Here is an 18000-nt window from a genome sequence, read left to right as displayed (position 1 = left end):
ACATTATTTTGACCCACATTCATTGAGAAACTGAGCAATGATGAACAAAGTATCTTCAATGGATACAGGAATATCAAACCTTATATTTATGAGTCAGATCACTTCCTAGTCCAATAAAGGCTGAGAGCAACACAAGACCTCCACAGGACCTGGACCCATTAGAAGGGCTTGCTGCACATACCTGAAGATTTTGGAGGGTCTGGGGAGGGCACTTGGGGGTTTTCACAATTATCTGGCAGACAGTTCTGCTATGCACCTGGTAGACTCTCAAATCTGAAGACAGCCTGGTCTCTTCACAAAAGTGTTCTCAAATAGCTTTTCTTTCTATGCTTATCTCAGAATATTCCCTGCCTTATTGAATAATTCTGGGAAATAACTGTTAGGAGCCATGCCCAAAACTCAGGGGGAGGAAATCCAAAATGAACCTGATTAAGCAGGGGTAGAAGCACAAGTGGGCCAACATCATGACAATGAGAGTCATCTGTCTTGAAAATATTCTGTTTCCAGGCCCCCAATATTACACTCACATTGTCAGTCTCACAACATTCACCTCACCACTGACCCAATTCCCAGCCCAAAATATAAAGACTTTACCACAAATATTTCAAGGCTTACAATGATTGTTCTTTATGCAACAAATTAAGCATCAGCCTGTGGAACTGTCTGTCTCTACAGATAGTCCTCATTTAGCAATTGCCTTGTTTACTGATCATTCACAGTTACAACAGTGATGAAAAAGTAACTTTATGACCAATCCTCGCACTTACCACCTCTGCAGGTCCGTAAAGCATAGGAAAGCTGAAGTAAGATCATAAGCACAGTTGCCGTTTCACTTAGCAACTGTTTCACTTAACAGCCAAATTGCTGGTCCCAACTGTGCTCACTAAATGAGGACTAGCTGTATTTTCTTTTACATTCTTTTTTGCCCTTCTTGCCACTTTATGAGCATCCTCATCCTTTTTATTTTCAAGTGATTTCTTAGATTTAATATCAAGATAAACAGAGTCTTCTTTCAATTGCCTGCTTCCATTATAGCCTGTGTGTGCTCATTATGAGTACTGGTAAGTGTTTTGGTTTTTTTTTGTTTTTTTTTGTATAATCAAAAAATTATACATAGTCCCAATCCAAATCCTTCCAATCCACTTTATATCTACTTTAATCTCTTCTAAAAGAAAAAAAATAAGTCAGGAATATCCATATATTAATTGTTTAAACTTAAATCAATTTGCACATTAAAACCCCAGCATACCTGAGCAAAGATCAATAGCCTCATTGCACTATTAAGGAAAATCTATGATAATGCACATTTTAATGAAAAAGCAATTATATTTGTTACCTGTTCTTTATTATTTCAATAACAAACTAGAATAAAAATGTTTAAAAAAAGAAATAAATAATCATGCCCTTAATTTATAGCCATTCCTATTAAAACTGGCTTTCAATGAACAATAACTACTATTTACCTTTGTAACTACCTTATATTCTATGTCCCTATTCACAAAATAAGGAAGAAAAGGTGAGAAGATGCTTATGCTTCAGTCTAATAATTCACTATTCTACTTCTACAATAAATGAAATTAGATATAAAATGTAGAAGCCTCTCTGATCACCAGAATCCTGCAAATGCACAATTTCTACATTTAAGATTGAAGGGTGCAATAGTAACTTATTCTAGTACACAAGCCAAGAAACAGTTTAAGCAGAATCCAAAGCAAAAGGATTACCAGAAACATTTCACACAGATCAGCAGAAAAAAATGGGATGCTAATTTTCTAGTGGTAGCTTGGAACTTCCCTAGGCACATTTTCTACACAGACAATATTCAATGGCTTGTCAATATTATACAATAATTAGCTGTAGCTTTATCCACTGCCCAGAGCCAAATTCCATTTTCCCTCCACAAAACACTTTCATTTCCTTCTCCAGCTTCTTTTCTTGTTCCCATTTCCCATTTCATTTATTTTAACTCTTCTTCCCCAGCATATACCCTTTCATTAAACAGACAAAGGAATACCAAGAATGTCCATTAGATACAACTAACAAACAAACAATACATATTAGGAAAACTGGAAAGCCTCTGATAGGAAGACAAATACATCAAAATCAAAACTAGTTTCTTAGTGGTAAATATAGCTGTCACATAGTAGATGAATTGCTAAAGAAGCTCCTTTTGAAAAATAATGAAGTTTATTGATGCTAATATGAGTCACCTCTTCCACCAATTATTTTATTTTCCCCATGACATCTTTCCTCATCAGCTAATTCATGAAAAGCCTCGAGTATAGGAGACAAGGGAAGATACTACTGTCAATGCATGAACCTTAACCACAGAAAAGTTATGCAAATGGAAAACTGAATGTTATATACAGATACAAACAGAATATTAAACAAAATTACATCTGATAGTATTGAAGAGTACAACAAATAATTAAATGTGTATTCATATTACAAGGGAACCATAATACAAAATGAACTCTAATCAGCCAAAATTGTTTCAAAATAAATGACAACAACAAAAACCAAAAAAACCAGAATATTTTAAAATTTCTACATCATGGATATATAATAATCAGATCAGTACTTAGTACTTGAAAAGTACTTGAAAAAAACTTTGTTTTGAAATACAGTGTCAGAACAATATTTAAGAAATGAAAAAGTAAAAGTAAAGCATCCCTAAATGTCTGGATCTCAAATACAAAGGCTATCTGATATTTGGGTTTTAGTTAAAGTAAGGTCTTGTTTGTGGGTTCATAGAAATGATGCCTGTCACTGATGAAATAGAAACGATCAAAAGTAAGTGCATTAGAATTTAAAATCAACCTGACTATGATTGCTCAAAAAATATAAAGAATAGAACAAGTTCACAGCATTTCTACTACTGAAGGAAAGTCTGCTCATGTTCACTAAAACATTTAACTGCAGTTCATCATTATGTAAATAAAATCTGTTTCTATAGTTTTGCCAAGATCAGTATCAACTGTTGGATTACTTTTGATATAAATTCTTACCACAAATAAAGCTTCTTGTATTATTTTCATTGTGAACTGCAGCTTATTAAATTCATGTATTTCACATAGTCAAAGGTTAATCCAATTACAAATGTTAACAGTTGAGTGAAGGTATGAACCATGGTTTTGTTATCACTAGTTGTATTACACACATATCTACACACATATATTGACAAACAGACATATGTACAACATCTCTGAAATTTATACACAAAATACAGCCATCATGATCTCAACCAACAGTTATGACTTGGAAAACCTGGCATAGAAAAAGGAAAATGTTTCAACTGCTTTCACTATACACCATTGACTAAGGCAAACTGATTGCAATTACAGTGTTTAAAAGACATTTCTTTCTAGGTGAAAACAAAGCCCAACAGATTGGCCTTCAATATACAAACCTGAAGTATTAATACTATAATTTTAGAATAACTTTCCTTGCCAACCCTAATAAATTATTTTTAAATAATTAAAAATTTTTTAAAACTTACCACGCAATACAGTAAGTCTTGTGGACACACTTATTTCTCCAACACTGTTGGAAGCAACACATTCATAAATAGCTTCATCTCGTGGAGTCCGCAGTGGTTGTATTCTGAGAACTGATCCAGACCCATCATCAAACTCTATTACCTATTGAAAGAAACAACAGCTGTCACAGGTGTTGTTACAAACACCTACCTCTTGGTTAATCCTGTATATAATCAGAACTGGACTGTTCTAAATTCCTTCCATGTAACTGGTTCAAATTCATAAAACTGTTTTAAGTACAGCTAAGCGCAAAACATAATGTGTTACTGAAACCTAGTTGATGTTATTCTGATCTTTGACCTGAACACAATAGGACAGTGATTTGAGCTGTAAGAAGATACTGAATATCTAGCTAAGTCAGTAGATGCATATTCACAATTACTGAACCAGTTCTTTCCAAACTACTTCAATGTGCTGAATCCTCAAATATCTCTACTACACACTTTGGATCAGCTGGCAGCAACAAGTTAAAACCACCAAGGCCAGGTTGACCATAATATTGAGGGAATTTCATGTGGTAGGCAGAAAGAGATTTAGAAAACTCTTAAAACATTGCTACCATCTATCATTGTCTGGATTTTTGCAGCCAATAACATGGTAGTCCTAATAATGTTCCATTTTAGATAAATATTTAAATAATGACTGAAGGCAAAGAGTGTTCTACAGATGACTATTATTCAGAGCCTTATAAAATGATTTGACAATACAGAAACTATAACTTGCTGATGCATCCTGACATAAGACCTGCAGAAACTGGTATCCAACTATTAAACATCATTATTTGAGTCTTTAATTGGGACAGGGTAAAGTCCCTCTCAGGTTACTTGTTACCTAAGTTTTGCTGTTTAGAGCAAATGAAATACATTTCCAATGAAATATTCTTATAGGTTCACAACAGTGAGAAACCTTTAAACTTGTGGATATTCACCAGATTTTTTTATATCTCTGTGAACAAATCAACAGATTTCTAAAACTTTGCAGAAGTTGATTTAAGTTCAATCACTATTAACAAAGTTGCCCCTTAGTATGTAATAATAAAAAACTAAAATAAATGCAAGCACTATTTCAAATACATAACTGGCCCTTTCCTCCAATCAACGGTAACAAATGGCCCTTCCCTCCAATAAGCTACATGTGATGTCCTAAAAATCTTCTGATGAGTCTATCTCCAGCAGGTTGGAAGACATCTCTCACTATTTGCTTTATTGTCAAACTTACTCTGCTTCACGTACCAAATACTTTGAACCTCATCTCATCTCATCTCACAGATACATATACATATACATATATTCTGCCCAGGTTCCCATGAAATTGAATTTCAATTGAAAACACAGAAGACAGCTGTCCCATGGAGACAGGCACATTTTCCCCAAACAGCAGATGAACATGGCAGAAGTCATACCCCTTATCCCCTTTGCTCATATAAGTTATAGCCACGTAGAAAGGGTTACTTAGCCAGTTAGGTAATTTGTGTTTAAGATAATATTTTGTATTGTAAATTCCTCCACACGGGGACTTAGAAAAAGTTACTTAGAAAGCTTTGCAGATTGCATCATTCTATTGTAAATCACTCTCACCTGAGCCTTTTATCTGTACAGCATTCCCATTTGTAGCAATTAAGATAAAGATCATTTCATGATTTCCCTATTTTAATACCTGCTTGGGGGGAGAGGGCAAGCTGCATACTAGAAATAATGTTTCCCATAAAAATGTTCTTAGCAACAGGTCAACTCTCTGAGTTACAAAGTATGATATCAGACAATACCCAGGTCTTGTCTTCTAGAAACAATGACATCTTTAAAATATCTCTGGCTGAGGTTCCACTGTCTGAAATTATGACCAAGTCACTGATGAAATATGCTACCAAGGTTTCTCCAGTTGTTATTGTTTTTCCTTTTGGTCCCTCAAGAAAAGTATACAAAAGTGGCAAAAGCCACAGACACTTTGAACCTGAGAACAGACCCAAAGTTCTAGGCGGCTGCTGCACTGTCTGGTCCAGGGTCTATCTGCTGCCATTCTTGGCAAGCTGAAGAAATGTGGATCTTTTTCCTTCTGTAATTCTCAACTCCATAACTCAACAACCCCTTTTTGGCATTTCACCCTAGTTTCAGCCTATTCTATCTGAATCCTAAAGAACTTATTGGCAAAACAATCTTAAACACTTCCTCTGTAGCACCATTAAATGAAGTTGATTTTGTTTTCATTATTTTTTAAATGTCTATTAACCTGACTGTATATCATTTTAAATTTTATTAATTATACTATCCTGTTTTATTGCACACCTGATAAATATACAATATGTTATAAGCTATGGGTTGCATATATACACACGCACACAGACACACAGGATAGCGGCTGTATAACATAGTGGTTAGAGAGCCGCCCTTTGACACAGGAGACCAGGTTTCAAATCCCCACCTTACCAGTAGGGGTCCTTGGGTAATGCTTCACCTCCTAATGCTTCACCTGCCTACCTTGAATATGAGAGTGACACATACTAAGAGAGTCATGCTGGCTCAGACATCGCCAGTATTAACAATATCCATGTCAGATGTTGGGAAACCAGGACAATCTGACAACAAGTGGGCTACTGGAACAAACCATTCATGGACGAGACAAGAGAACCTGGAATTGATGGAATGCTACTACAACAGTAGACCAAATGAGAAGAGATGTATGAAATGTATGAGGGAACTATGGATTGACAGAAGACCTATGTTCACATTAACTGAGAAACAGCTAGTTACCCAATGCTTCAACATAGTGAAGAGCAAGCTGCTCTCATCACTTGAGATAGACCAACTACGTATTACAGTCCAGACTCAAGAAGACCTGGAAGAACAACTGGAGGTGTAGCCAACACCTGAAGCTGGAATGTCACTGCCACCCTCTCCATTACAGAGCATAGCAGCTGATATAAGGCATAAGATCATGGACAAGCTAGCTACGGTCAACCCTTGAGACTGATTACCAAGGCTCAGTGGAGAAGTACCATCAGATAGTATGGTAGAAGATGCTAACAGAGCCCTCATGATAATCCCTACTACCACCATAACTCAGTGGCTGACATTGGGAAATCCTACCAGTGGCTGGAAAGGCTGGACTAAAAGACAGCACTGAGGCACTGATCATAGCAGCACAAGAACAGGCATTAAGCACCAGATTCATAGAAGCAGGGATCTTCCACACTAGACAGGACCCGAGATGGAGACTGTGTAGAGAGGCCTCAGAGACAGTCCAACACATAGTGGCAGGGTGTAAGAGGCAGGCAGGAACAGCATATACTGAACAGCACAACCAAGTAGCTTGACATTATGTACAGGAACATCTGCACAGTGTATGGGCTAGACCCTCCCAAGTCCAGATGGGAGATTCCACAGAAGGTTGTGGAGAATGACAAGGCTAAGATCCTGTGGGACTTCCGGATCCAGATGGACAGGCAGGTACTGGCCAATCAACTGTGGTAGTAGACAAGAACCAGAAGACAGTGGTGGTGGTAGATGTAGCAGTGCCAAGTGACAGCGACATGAGGAAGAAGGCCTATGAGAAACTGGAGAAGTACCAGGCCATGAAGGAGGAAGTAGATGGGATGTGGAAAGTGAAGGCCAAAGTGGGCCCAGGGATGGTAGGAGCACTCGGGGCTGTGACTCCTAAGCTGGGAGAGTGGCTCCAACAGATCCCAGGAACAACATCAGAGCTCTCTGTCCAAAAGAGTGCAGTGCAAGGAACAACTAAGATACTGCACAGAACCCTCAAACTCCCAGGCCTCTAGTAGAGGACCTGAGGTTGAAGAAGACGCATACCACCCATAGAGGTGAGAAGGGAATTTTTATATATAACATAACCAATGGAGGTCAAACTGCATAATCACAAGCTATTTTGCTTCACCACTAGTCCCCATGCCACAGAAACAATCTTGGAAAATTTTGAGGCCACAGTGTTGAGCATTCTATAGGTTATGGTTATCTAAGTACTTGGAGGGAGGAAGAACATTAATTTGTGCCTACTTGCATTACAGAGCACCCCTTCAATTGTGTTATACAGACCTGTTCCACAGGAACTGGCTTTTAATCAACAAAAATTTGTGGAATGGTGAATATTCAGCCTTTGAGTGCTCAAGATTCCTAATCTATCTTCTATATAAACCTGGTTCAATTACTGCTCCACAGAATCCTTTATAAATTTCGTCTCATACTTTTGATATCTGCAGTGGGGAAGAAGACTGCAGATTGTTCGGTGAGAACATTTACTCTGTCACAGCTTAAGGAACTGTGGACTGTAAAAGCACATGCAATTCATACTGAGTTGCTTTTAGCAGAAAGTAGGCACCATCCACAAGGGACGCGGTGGCGCTGCGGGTTAAACCGCTGAGCTGCTGAGCTTGCCGATCGGAAGGTCGGTGGTTCGAATCCGCGTGACGGGGTGAGCTCCCGTTGCTAGTCCCAGCTCCTGCCAACCTAGCAGTTCGAAAACATGTAAATGTGAGTAGATTAATAGGTACCGCTTTGGCGGGCAGGTAACGGCGTTCTGTGTAGTCATGCTGGCCACATGACCACGGAAGTGTCTACGGACAAACGCTGGCTCTTGGCTTTGAAACGGAGATGAGCACTGCCCCCTAGAGTCGGACACAACTGGACTTAATGTCAAGGGAAACCTTTACCTTTACCTTAGGCACCATCCATACACATATCCACATTTGGGTATATATTCAATATACGACAATGTTTCTGCATCCAACAAAGAGATGGATAACAGAAGGCTTCTGTAACGCATGACCTTTGTTCAATTATGCATAGAAGCATTAATTAGCAATAGTAATAGTAAAAGGCAAATCTGACTCAAAATGCTAGTTTCAGGGAATCCAATCTGAGTGTCCAGCTTAACAACTAACAGGCTGACAAGCTCCTACTCTGGTTTGTGTTACTACATACATAATAGTCCCATACCTATTCAGCAGCTGCAGAACTTGTGATACTGCTATTCTTAATCCTACTCATTTTACCCTGCCTCTGTGAATCATGGTCATGATAGATGAAGAAAAGAAAAAGATTCAATACCAACTAACATGGATTGTATTATATCTGTTACAACATATTTTTATATTTTATCCAACTTTTGTTCTCCATTCTCTAACCACAAGATTGGCCCTCTCTTATATATAATATGATCAATCTGTATCCTACTTGCAGCTATACATAAATAGCATGTATTTTAGCTTGGTTTATAGTTTGCCACTTTAGTCTAGCAAATACAAAAATAGCAATCATAACTTTAACATTGCTGGAAAAATAAAAATCCATGGTACATATATAAAAGAAGCAACTATTATGTCAAGAATATAGGTAGGCTTTATATTGAAAAGAACACATGCAATGTTTTTTCTATGTGGAAAAAAATAAAAAAGTAATAGTAATATAAACAAGCCCTGCTAAAATCTTTGGAAGGATCTAGTACGTATGGAGTATACTGCATACATGCAGTATAGTATGTATGAAGGATTTAGTATGTATGTATCTAGCATATATGCAAAATTCTTCATTCCATGTTTCATGAAGTCAAACAATGTACAATCAGATGATTAGTGTACAATGTTTATTTTGTCAAAAATCTGAATGCATTATACAGTTTCTGATACTGGTTATATAAATTAATGTGCTGCAAGTTGCAGTTACAATATACAAAATATTCTCTTCTTAGATTCAATCAATATAAAAGGGCCAACACATTTGTTTTGCCTGAAGAAACACATGCTTCCTCTGAAAACATGCAAATATCACTACATATATCTGTTAAATTAGTTAACAAATATCAATAAACACAAATTAAATTATCTAGGGTTGAAAAAGATCAGGTATTAATGAATAGTTGACAGTTCATCATTTTATTGAAGAAAGATGTACTTAATCAAAAATACTTAATTAATTTAAGGAGTTGCCAACAGGTGCTATGTACAATCTCACATATGCTCCAAAGTGCATATTTTCTCTTTGATTCTGAAGTGCAGTGCAGCCCCAGTAAAGAACTATTATTCAGACGTATTTTAATTACATTCTTTTTAATAACTCAAGCATGATTTAAATGTAGAATTCATGGTGTAATCAAAGACTCATGGGAGGACAGAGAGACATTCAAGAAAACCTGCATCAGGAGCTTCCATAGCAATGCTGTTCATGGTCAAAAAAAGGAGAGAACAGGAAGGAAAATGCAGCATTTAACTGTGGCTCTGTGTCAGTGGCTGTTTATCCATTATTCTGATGTATTATGAAATATAAAACATTATGTTTTGTTAATTTGCTTATTATAACATCTGCATTCTCACAGTACTTCTGACTGAGGTTATAATGTAATTATTAAGCCTAGTTTTAGGATTAGGATATTTATGGCTGCTACTTTGACCACAGTAGCTGTGGAAGAGAGGCTTCAACAAAAATGACTAGCAGTCAACACATCTGAATTGACAGTAGGACCTTAAGAAAGGTGACTGAGCAGAGCTTTTGGACATTCTTTTTAAGTTGCAAGGAGTCAGTGGAAGATTAAAGTTAAGTCTGTTGGGGAAAGACAACTGAGAATCAGTTTATGGCTGAATAAAGCAGAGCTTATTGCTGCTGAGAGCACATTTTTTTTAGTCTGAAGGAACCTTCCTGGGGGAAAAAAATGGTCTGGAGGCTAAAGCTGGTAGTCAACATAGCATGAAGTTATACTGGTGACAAGGTACTAAAATGCCAGTAGGTTTCTGGAAGAAGTTTGGCTGAATGGAGATTTAGGCAAAAAGATCTAAAAAGTAAATCAACCTGAAAATCAAGGGCAACCAAAAGGCTGGAGGAAAAAGAATGCTGAGTCATGTTTGTTCTGTTTGTGTGGGATAAGACTACATTTAGCTTAGTGAAATCTGGTTTCAGAGAAAAATGAGCAGAGATTTCTTAAGTGCCATGAACAGTGATCTAGCATATAAATTCTCAGTAAAGTTATCTCAGATGATAATGCACGATAAATACTCTATGGCTACATAACAGAATAAGGCTTGTAAGAGTTGTGGAGTTTTGTTTTTGTCTGATTGTTTAGTTTGTGTATAATTGTAAATTTCATTAAAAGCTAGCAGGGACTACCACAGTCCCAACATATATTGATGTTAGAGGCAAAATAACCAAAAATATGAGTGGCATTCTGAATGGAAAGCATGCTATCATAATGTATTGCACACTGTTCCTTCTATTTTATTTTCATTTTATTTATCAATATGCATCTTTTTCACATCATGAAACAAAGAGTGGGGCAGTTATTACTAATATTTTGGTTCTATTCTATTATACTTTCATTATACTAATACCATTTGGTGCTTTTTAAAACAAGCCCTCAAAACATCAATTTCTTGTATGAATAAAATTAATTCTTAATGTTTGCTGCAATAAACAATCTTATTATTCCCAGTATCATAATTCTACCTCTTTAGCTGGTTTCTGCATAGCACCCACTAGTGATGTCCTTAGAAACTATGCACATATATTTCTGCCATTAATCCACAGAGATATACATAATAACTAGTCCCTACATGGGAGGGATGTAGAATAGGGAATATTAAAAAAAAAAGAACGGAACTATCAACGACTATCTCCTTACAAACAGAACTGAAATTCTTCTTTAAGGAAAAATCCAACTGACACAAATAATTTTTGTTCTGATAAACTACTGTGAACATCACTGTTGTTTAAAATGATCACTGTCCAGAAACAAAGGGAATAATCAAGGAATGTTAAAGTAAATGTTTTTCAGAGGAACAGAACAATGGACCTAATACCTCAAATCTCTGATTGCTGACTTTTTTGCCCTTCTTGTTCCAGACAATTTTAGGCCTTGGGTCTCCTGTAGCTTGGCAGATGAATGACGCGACTCCTCCAGAGACCCCTGTCTGGTCAACAGGTGTTCTTGCAAACTTTGGTGGTGCTAAAAAAGAAAACAGTAAAATCAATCTAAGCAAGAAATACCCAAAATAATATGTTAGTGTGTCAAAAATAACAAACCAAAATCAAAATATTAACCTTCAGAGCAAAGTTGTGAAATAAAATGCAAGCTGATAGAACATAATTAGTTATATTACAATATGCCAGTTCCAAGCAGGATTTAACGTATTATATTTACGTTGATATTGCCAAAAATCATCATATATATAACATGTGTGAACTAGAAAATACAATCTAACTGAAGTTCCTTATTATTACTTGTACATTCTGATACCTACTTAGAGCTTCTTTAAGAAATGCACTGCAAAAAAACTTCTGGAGAGACAGTATTTTATCTGGTTAAAAATATGAATTGAAAACAATTCTGAAATTGCACTGAATATAATTAGCCAACAATAAATTACTAGAATTGTATTATTTCTAATTTTGCACAAGAAACAAAAGAATAAAAAGTCTTGTTTGATGTTGTACATCTCCTCAGTAAAGAGAGCAAACTATTTTAAGTCATTTTAGAAGCAAAAAAGTGTTAATTCCAGAAATTAAAATTTTATGGCAAAGCTTTGCTGACATAATTACCCAACTTGGAAATCAGCTCTCCAGAATATTTGGGAACTTAATTTGCTCCATGAACCATTTCTATCTATCAAAACCAGAAATGCATGCATAGAAAAGACTACAATTAACGAAGTAATATTTTCTGTTTCCTAAAAACTTTATCTTCCTAGGGTCAAAAATTCAGAGATGGTATCTGTAACCAAGAAATAAGGAGACTATGAGAGAAAGTTGACTGACTGATCTATACAACATATTAATGTGCAAAGACATCACAGTGACAGCAAAGGTTAATACTGTCAAGTTTTCCCTGTTGTAACATATGGCTGTGAAAGAAGGACCATCAAAAAGTCTAAATGAAGAAAAAGGATGCCTTTGAATTGTGGTGCTGGAGAAGACTGTTAAGAATAAGTTGGACTGCAAGGAGAACAAACAATTCAATATTACATGAAATAAAATCAGACTGTTCACTGGAAACACTAATAATGAAGCTAGAGCTATTTTGGAGACAAAATGGGAAGGCAAAAGTTATTTGTAAAAAACCTGACATTTGAAAAAAATGAAAGGCAATCAAAAAAGAGGTCAATGGAAGACAAGGTGGCTAGATACTATCATGAGCTTATAAGAACTGAAAGAAGCATCTACTAAAAGACAATCCTGATACTATCATGAGCTTATAAGAACTGAAAGAAGCATCTACTGAAAGACAATCCTCATGTCTGTCCATGGGTCATCAGTATGTGACTGAATGACTGACAAACAACAACAAAAAACTTCAGCACTAGTGAGAATATAGAAAACAATGTGTTATTAAGTTACGTCTAATTGTATCTGCAACACTTATCAAAGAGGGACAGATTAACAAAAGATAGAGCCATATATAGATTTTGTGTTAGAACTGTCCACAACTTCACAATCTTGTTGTTGCTGCTGCTGCTGCTAAAACTTACATTAATTGATCTAGTATTAAGCAAAGATCTAGTCAGTGGATAAAAGAACTGCTGGATGTTTTCTACTTCATGCTGATGATAAAAGAGAGAGGTATAGGAATTGGGGTCTACCACAATTTGTGTGAAAAGCAAGTTTTCACATGGTCATAAGGAAACAGTCTGATATCAGAACAGGCCATCACCAAAACAAGAGATAGATGGAAAGCATCCCAACCACCCAAAAGAGAATGGTTCTATATCTTTTCCTTTTCATTACTATATTCTTACTTTTCTTTCTTTTCAATTTTCCAACTTTTTTTCTTTTTCTTTCTTTTCTGCACCTTCTTTCTTTATATTCTTCTATCTTTTTTAGTTTGTATTAGTTTTTACTGTTATTATAATCTTTAATAAAATTACTATTTAAAACAAACAAAGAAAGAAACAGAATGGTTCTATAATAGTCTGTTATATCACATGACCAGGAGAAAAAGGTTCAAGAATTGGAATCTTGATTTTACTATAAAAAGGATTTGCATCTGATACATCACAGCCAAAGGAATTATTTTGTAAGAGCTTCATTAGCTTTTCTACAGTAAACCATTTAAGAAGTTCTTATATCCTTGAATGCTCATTTATCTGCTTGCCGAGGGAAGCCTGACAGTTCGAATCAATAAAATAGGGCTCATTTTTGATTTGGTGTGGAGGAGAAATCCCAGTCCCTGAACTGCACTAAATTCCCACTTCTTGGGGACAGAAATGCTAAATTCCTGCCTAAGGATTTTACCCAGTGCCTCAGCTGCTGTATCAAAAAGTTAGAGAGAAAAGCAGGAAAAATAAAGCAGAAAACAAGAGCATAAACTAACATTTCTAGGGGAAAGAAAAAACTTTCCATATGCCTGACCCAATCACACCAATTGTAAAACTATAACTTGCAGTATTTCATCTTATGACAGATCAAGAAAATGTGAATTATATATTCATGATGAAGCAAATAAGGCTTTTCCTGGGAAAACGCACAACTGTTAAAGAACTTGCAGAGAAGTTCTACATTCCTGGCGCCCATATATTTTGAAATTGAATCTGAACACTGTATACCCCTAGCAGCTAACTCTTATACTTCAACTATAAATACAGCAAGAATAAATTAACTGAAAAATTAGTTTATCAATGTTCTATGCCAGTCTAAAACTTTGCATACTCAATCCATTCTAGAAGGTCTACCAAATGCAAATTCTTAATTAACAATTAATGGCTTCACACTTACAAATACATTCATTTTTTGGGTGGAAGTTGTAATTAATTTGAATATTTAATTTTCAAAACTGATAAGGAAATCAAGATCAATAAAGCACTTTTCTGTTGATTAACATAAGTACTGGGCCAACATGACATCAGGCAAACATATTTTTTTCTTTCAAATAGTGAAGTGTGTTAAGCATAGTTTATTAAAAAGTATTTTCAATCAGTGTGGGAAAATTCTAAGACTATATATTCTACCAACAAAGACAGAATTTGATTCCAGTAAATTAATTACATACCATATGCCTATGAATTGACCAAGCTGAACATCCAGCTGGTTGAGATAACAAATGAATAAAGTTCAGTGAAAATGACAAAGATAGTCCTTATTTGTAGAGTTAAACTTGAATTTAAATTAATGGAGATTTGTAGATTATATAATATGCAACACTAATCCTGAGTGGATGAGAAAAATCTTTATACACATAAAGGTAGATTAGTTTTATCTGTGCTTCATACAGCTAGTCCTCAACTTACGACCATTCATTCAGGGACTGTTCAGTGTTACGATGGTGCTGAAAAAAATGACTTACGACCTCTCCTCACACTTACTACGGTCAGAGTGTCCCTGCGGTCCCATGATCAAAATTCAGGCGCTTGGAAACCAGCATGTGTTCATGATAGTTGCAATGTCCTGGGGTCACATGATCGCTATTTGTGACCTTCCCAGCTGGCTTCCAACAAGCAAAGTCAATGGGGGAAGCCGGATTTGCTTAACGACCACGTGATTCGCTTAATGATCATGGCAAAAAGGTCATAGAATTGGGCATGGCTCACTTAACAACTGCCTTGCTTAGAGATAGAAGTTCCAGTCCCAACTGTGGTCATAAGTTGCAGACTACCTAGTTGTAACGGTACCTACTATCATTTCATTCAGAGAAATTAGATTTAATGAGCAGTTTTCTGGCTCATACTAACTGCTGAATTATACCAGTTTTGGGGCCAATACACAAAACTCATAGAATGTTTGATTTAGACAAATACATCAATTCTCCTGGAGTAAACAGATTTCAGATTGTAATCATGGGGAGACTGAGTTGCTCTATATCCTTCAACATCTCAAGATACAGTATTTAAAACTAGGTACGCTTAGGTACTTTGCCTAAAGTGAATCACTATCCCTATGAGAGTTTATTTTAGCATTCAGACTAGAATATAAGTACTTAACAGATTTTTTTAAAAAAATATATTTTCTGTGAATTTTTTCATCATAATTCTTGTTAGTTTAAATATATTAAAAGACTTACAGCAAGGGGAGCAATGGTCCATCCCCAGAATGAGCTTTAGATGGCTGTCCTTGCACTTCAGCCCTTGGTTCATGACCTGTCCATTCAGAAGGTCTTCTAATCATTATGGAATTATTTTTAGGGAGCTTGGGGATTAGTGGGGAGGAAGGAAATCAGCTTGCAACTGCCTTTTTCTGCAGGCAGCAATCTTATGTACTTTTGCAAAGCAAACAATGCAAGGTGATAGATATGTAAGAAGGAGAATTCATCTTTGGAAGTACTATTATTGTATTTGTGAATTATTATTTCTGACTTTTCTACTTCTTCTGTTGCAGAAGCACCTTAGGAAAGTATCAGTACAAATAAATACTACCATACTAATACTATTACCACATATTCATCACAACTGTTTGCCATGCACATTTGAACGGAATTCCATTCACATTTTAATGTTAATCAAATGGTCGAACAAAAAGGGTGATGTGCAACAGCAAGTTATGTATTAGAATTTTTTTGAATTCTAGTTAGATGAACAAAATCATAAAGCATGCAGGTAAGAGAAGTGCACGTTATGCTTCTATATTAAGCGAATTCTGTGGAACCTCTTGGCTTGGGCAAAGTCATCTTCAGCAGTTATAATCACATGGAAGAAGAAAAAGGGATGAGCTCCATGGACTGCTGCTTTTCTTTTATGTTAAGTCATTCTCTTTTGAATACAGAAACGGCATTCATGAAGTCCATCCATCTACACATACTGTCAGCACAACCAAGGCAAGGAAATATGCAATATGGCAGTCACTGGAAACTTGTGGCCTGCCCTCTTCCTAAATTAAATTTCCCAACTTTATTTACAATTAGCAAGGGGATACTGGAGCTTTTTCTCTAAATTGAAGACTGTTAGCTAGAAAACATTTCATAAAAATATTCATAGCTAGAAAATGAGCTATGAGCTAAAAGTGAGCAGTAATAAAAATATTCTACTAAGTGGTTTACCACTCCTATTTCTTTCCCATCATTTTGATGTTGCCCTGTATCTATTTGTAAAATCTAAGCCCTTTGGACTATAGACTTTCAAGTCTGTTCTTCGAACGTAAATAAATCAATAAACTAATAATAAATAATTGATGGGTCAGTGCCTATACAATTACAGATAAGTATTAGAAATTATGCCAAGTTTTCTTATATTTCATCTAAGAGTATATATTACTAGGCATATACAGTACACTTAGTAGATTTGGTTGCCCTTCATTTCTTTATAAAATAATTCTCATAGCAGAGTCATTTATAGCATTCACTGCTAATTTACTCATTAATCATAATTTATCACATCAGTTATGCTGATCATCATTATAAGCAATTACTGCTCCTTAATTCTAACCTGTGCTTACAATGTACCTGCAAATTGGCTTGTGCAAGAAGCTAATTAGCTTTTATTTCTAAAAGGGCAAGCAAGCGAGGAATGATTTCATAAAATCTTTCAAACTCCTAAACAAAGCTTTCTCCAGAATTTTGCTGAGGGCATAAACTGTCAACCACATAACACCAAGCCTACTTTAACTCTGTCAAACAACAAAGGTCTGGGCATATTACTGATTAAAAATAATAAAAATGTTTGTAATTCATAATGTTAATGAATATGTCCATTAATTTCAGAGCAGATCTATACTTACTCCCATGTGAGGAATGATCATATCCAAATATTTAAAAATTAAACCATGCAGATTTAGCAAACTCACATTTATAGGTATGAATAAGATTTCTTCGGGGAAAAAAAATCAAACCCTACAGGAATTTTTGTAAAACAAACTGGGGTAGACTATAATACTGTTTCTACAGAAACAATTAAGATTGCAGAGCAAACTTTCTATTCTTTCTTACATTTTTTTTGCACAAACCAAAATATACTTACACAAAATGATCCCACCTGTTTTACCAAGTCTCTTCCTACAGTTTCAATAAAGTGAGCCAAACTTTATTGAATCATGTTCTTTTAATATTTAGAAAAGTGTCTGATTACATGGATAATAATGATGTAGTATATTGAAAATGATACTCACTGATAAACAGCATGTTAAGGAATGAAGTACATGTAGGAGCAATGTGCTGTATTTCCCAAGTTCCTAAATAATATTTGAATAACTAGCCATAACATGTAACTGTAGACTCTGTAATTGCCATAGCTACACATTTTATTGGTGATGATTATACTCTTTTAGAGATACATTACTAAGACCTTAGGTCAAAGAAAAATTCCAAATCAAGCCAAACAACAGTATTTTTCCATCTACATATTAATTTACAATTTATATTGCTTAACTAAACAAAAGATTTTTCACACATACACGAAGTTGTAGAAAAGCTTTACATTAATCCTGTTTACCAATATTTTCATGATGTATATGAAATGTAACTATGGGTTTTCTCAAAATGTATTTATCTTTTATGGTACAAAAGTTGTTCTTGGCAAGATGAGAATAATTTAAGATGATTTGATCAC

General features: G+C 35.5%; 1 protein-coding gene across 1 annotated transcript in view; it reads right to left on the bottom strand.

Moving 5' to 3' along the window:
- Nucleotides 1–18000, bottom strand: part of PTPRD (protein tyrosine phosphatase receptor type D) — a 510657-nt gene that overhangs the window by 268724 nt on the left and 223933 nt on the right. The window contains exons 3-4 of the mRNA XM_063295062.1: nucleotides 11335–11480; nucleotides 3500–3641 (exon numbers count right to left, since the gene is read on the bottom strand). Coding sequence (XP_063151132.1) covers nucleotides 3500–3641; nucleotides 11335–11480 — 288 coding nt within the window. The remainder of the gene's footprint in view (nucleotides 1–3499; nucleotides 3642–11334; nucleotides 11481–18000) is intronic.

The sequence above is a fragment of the Candoia aspera genome, chromosome 2 (genome assembly GCF_035149785.1).
Source record: "Candoia aspera isolate rCanAsp1 chromosome 2, rCanAsp1.hap2, whole genome shotgun sequence".
Taxonomy (NCBI): domain Eukaryota; kingdom Metazoa; phylum Chordata; class Lepidosauria; order Squamata; family Boidae; genus Candoia; species Candoia aspera.
Note: the sequence above shows the minus strand (reverse complement) of the source record. Positions and strands in the feature narration are given on the sequence as shown.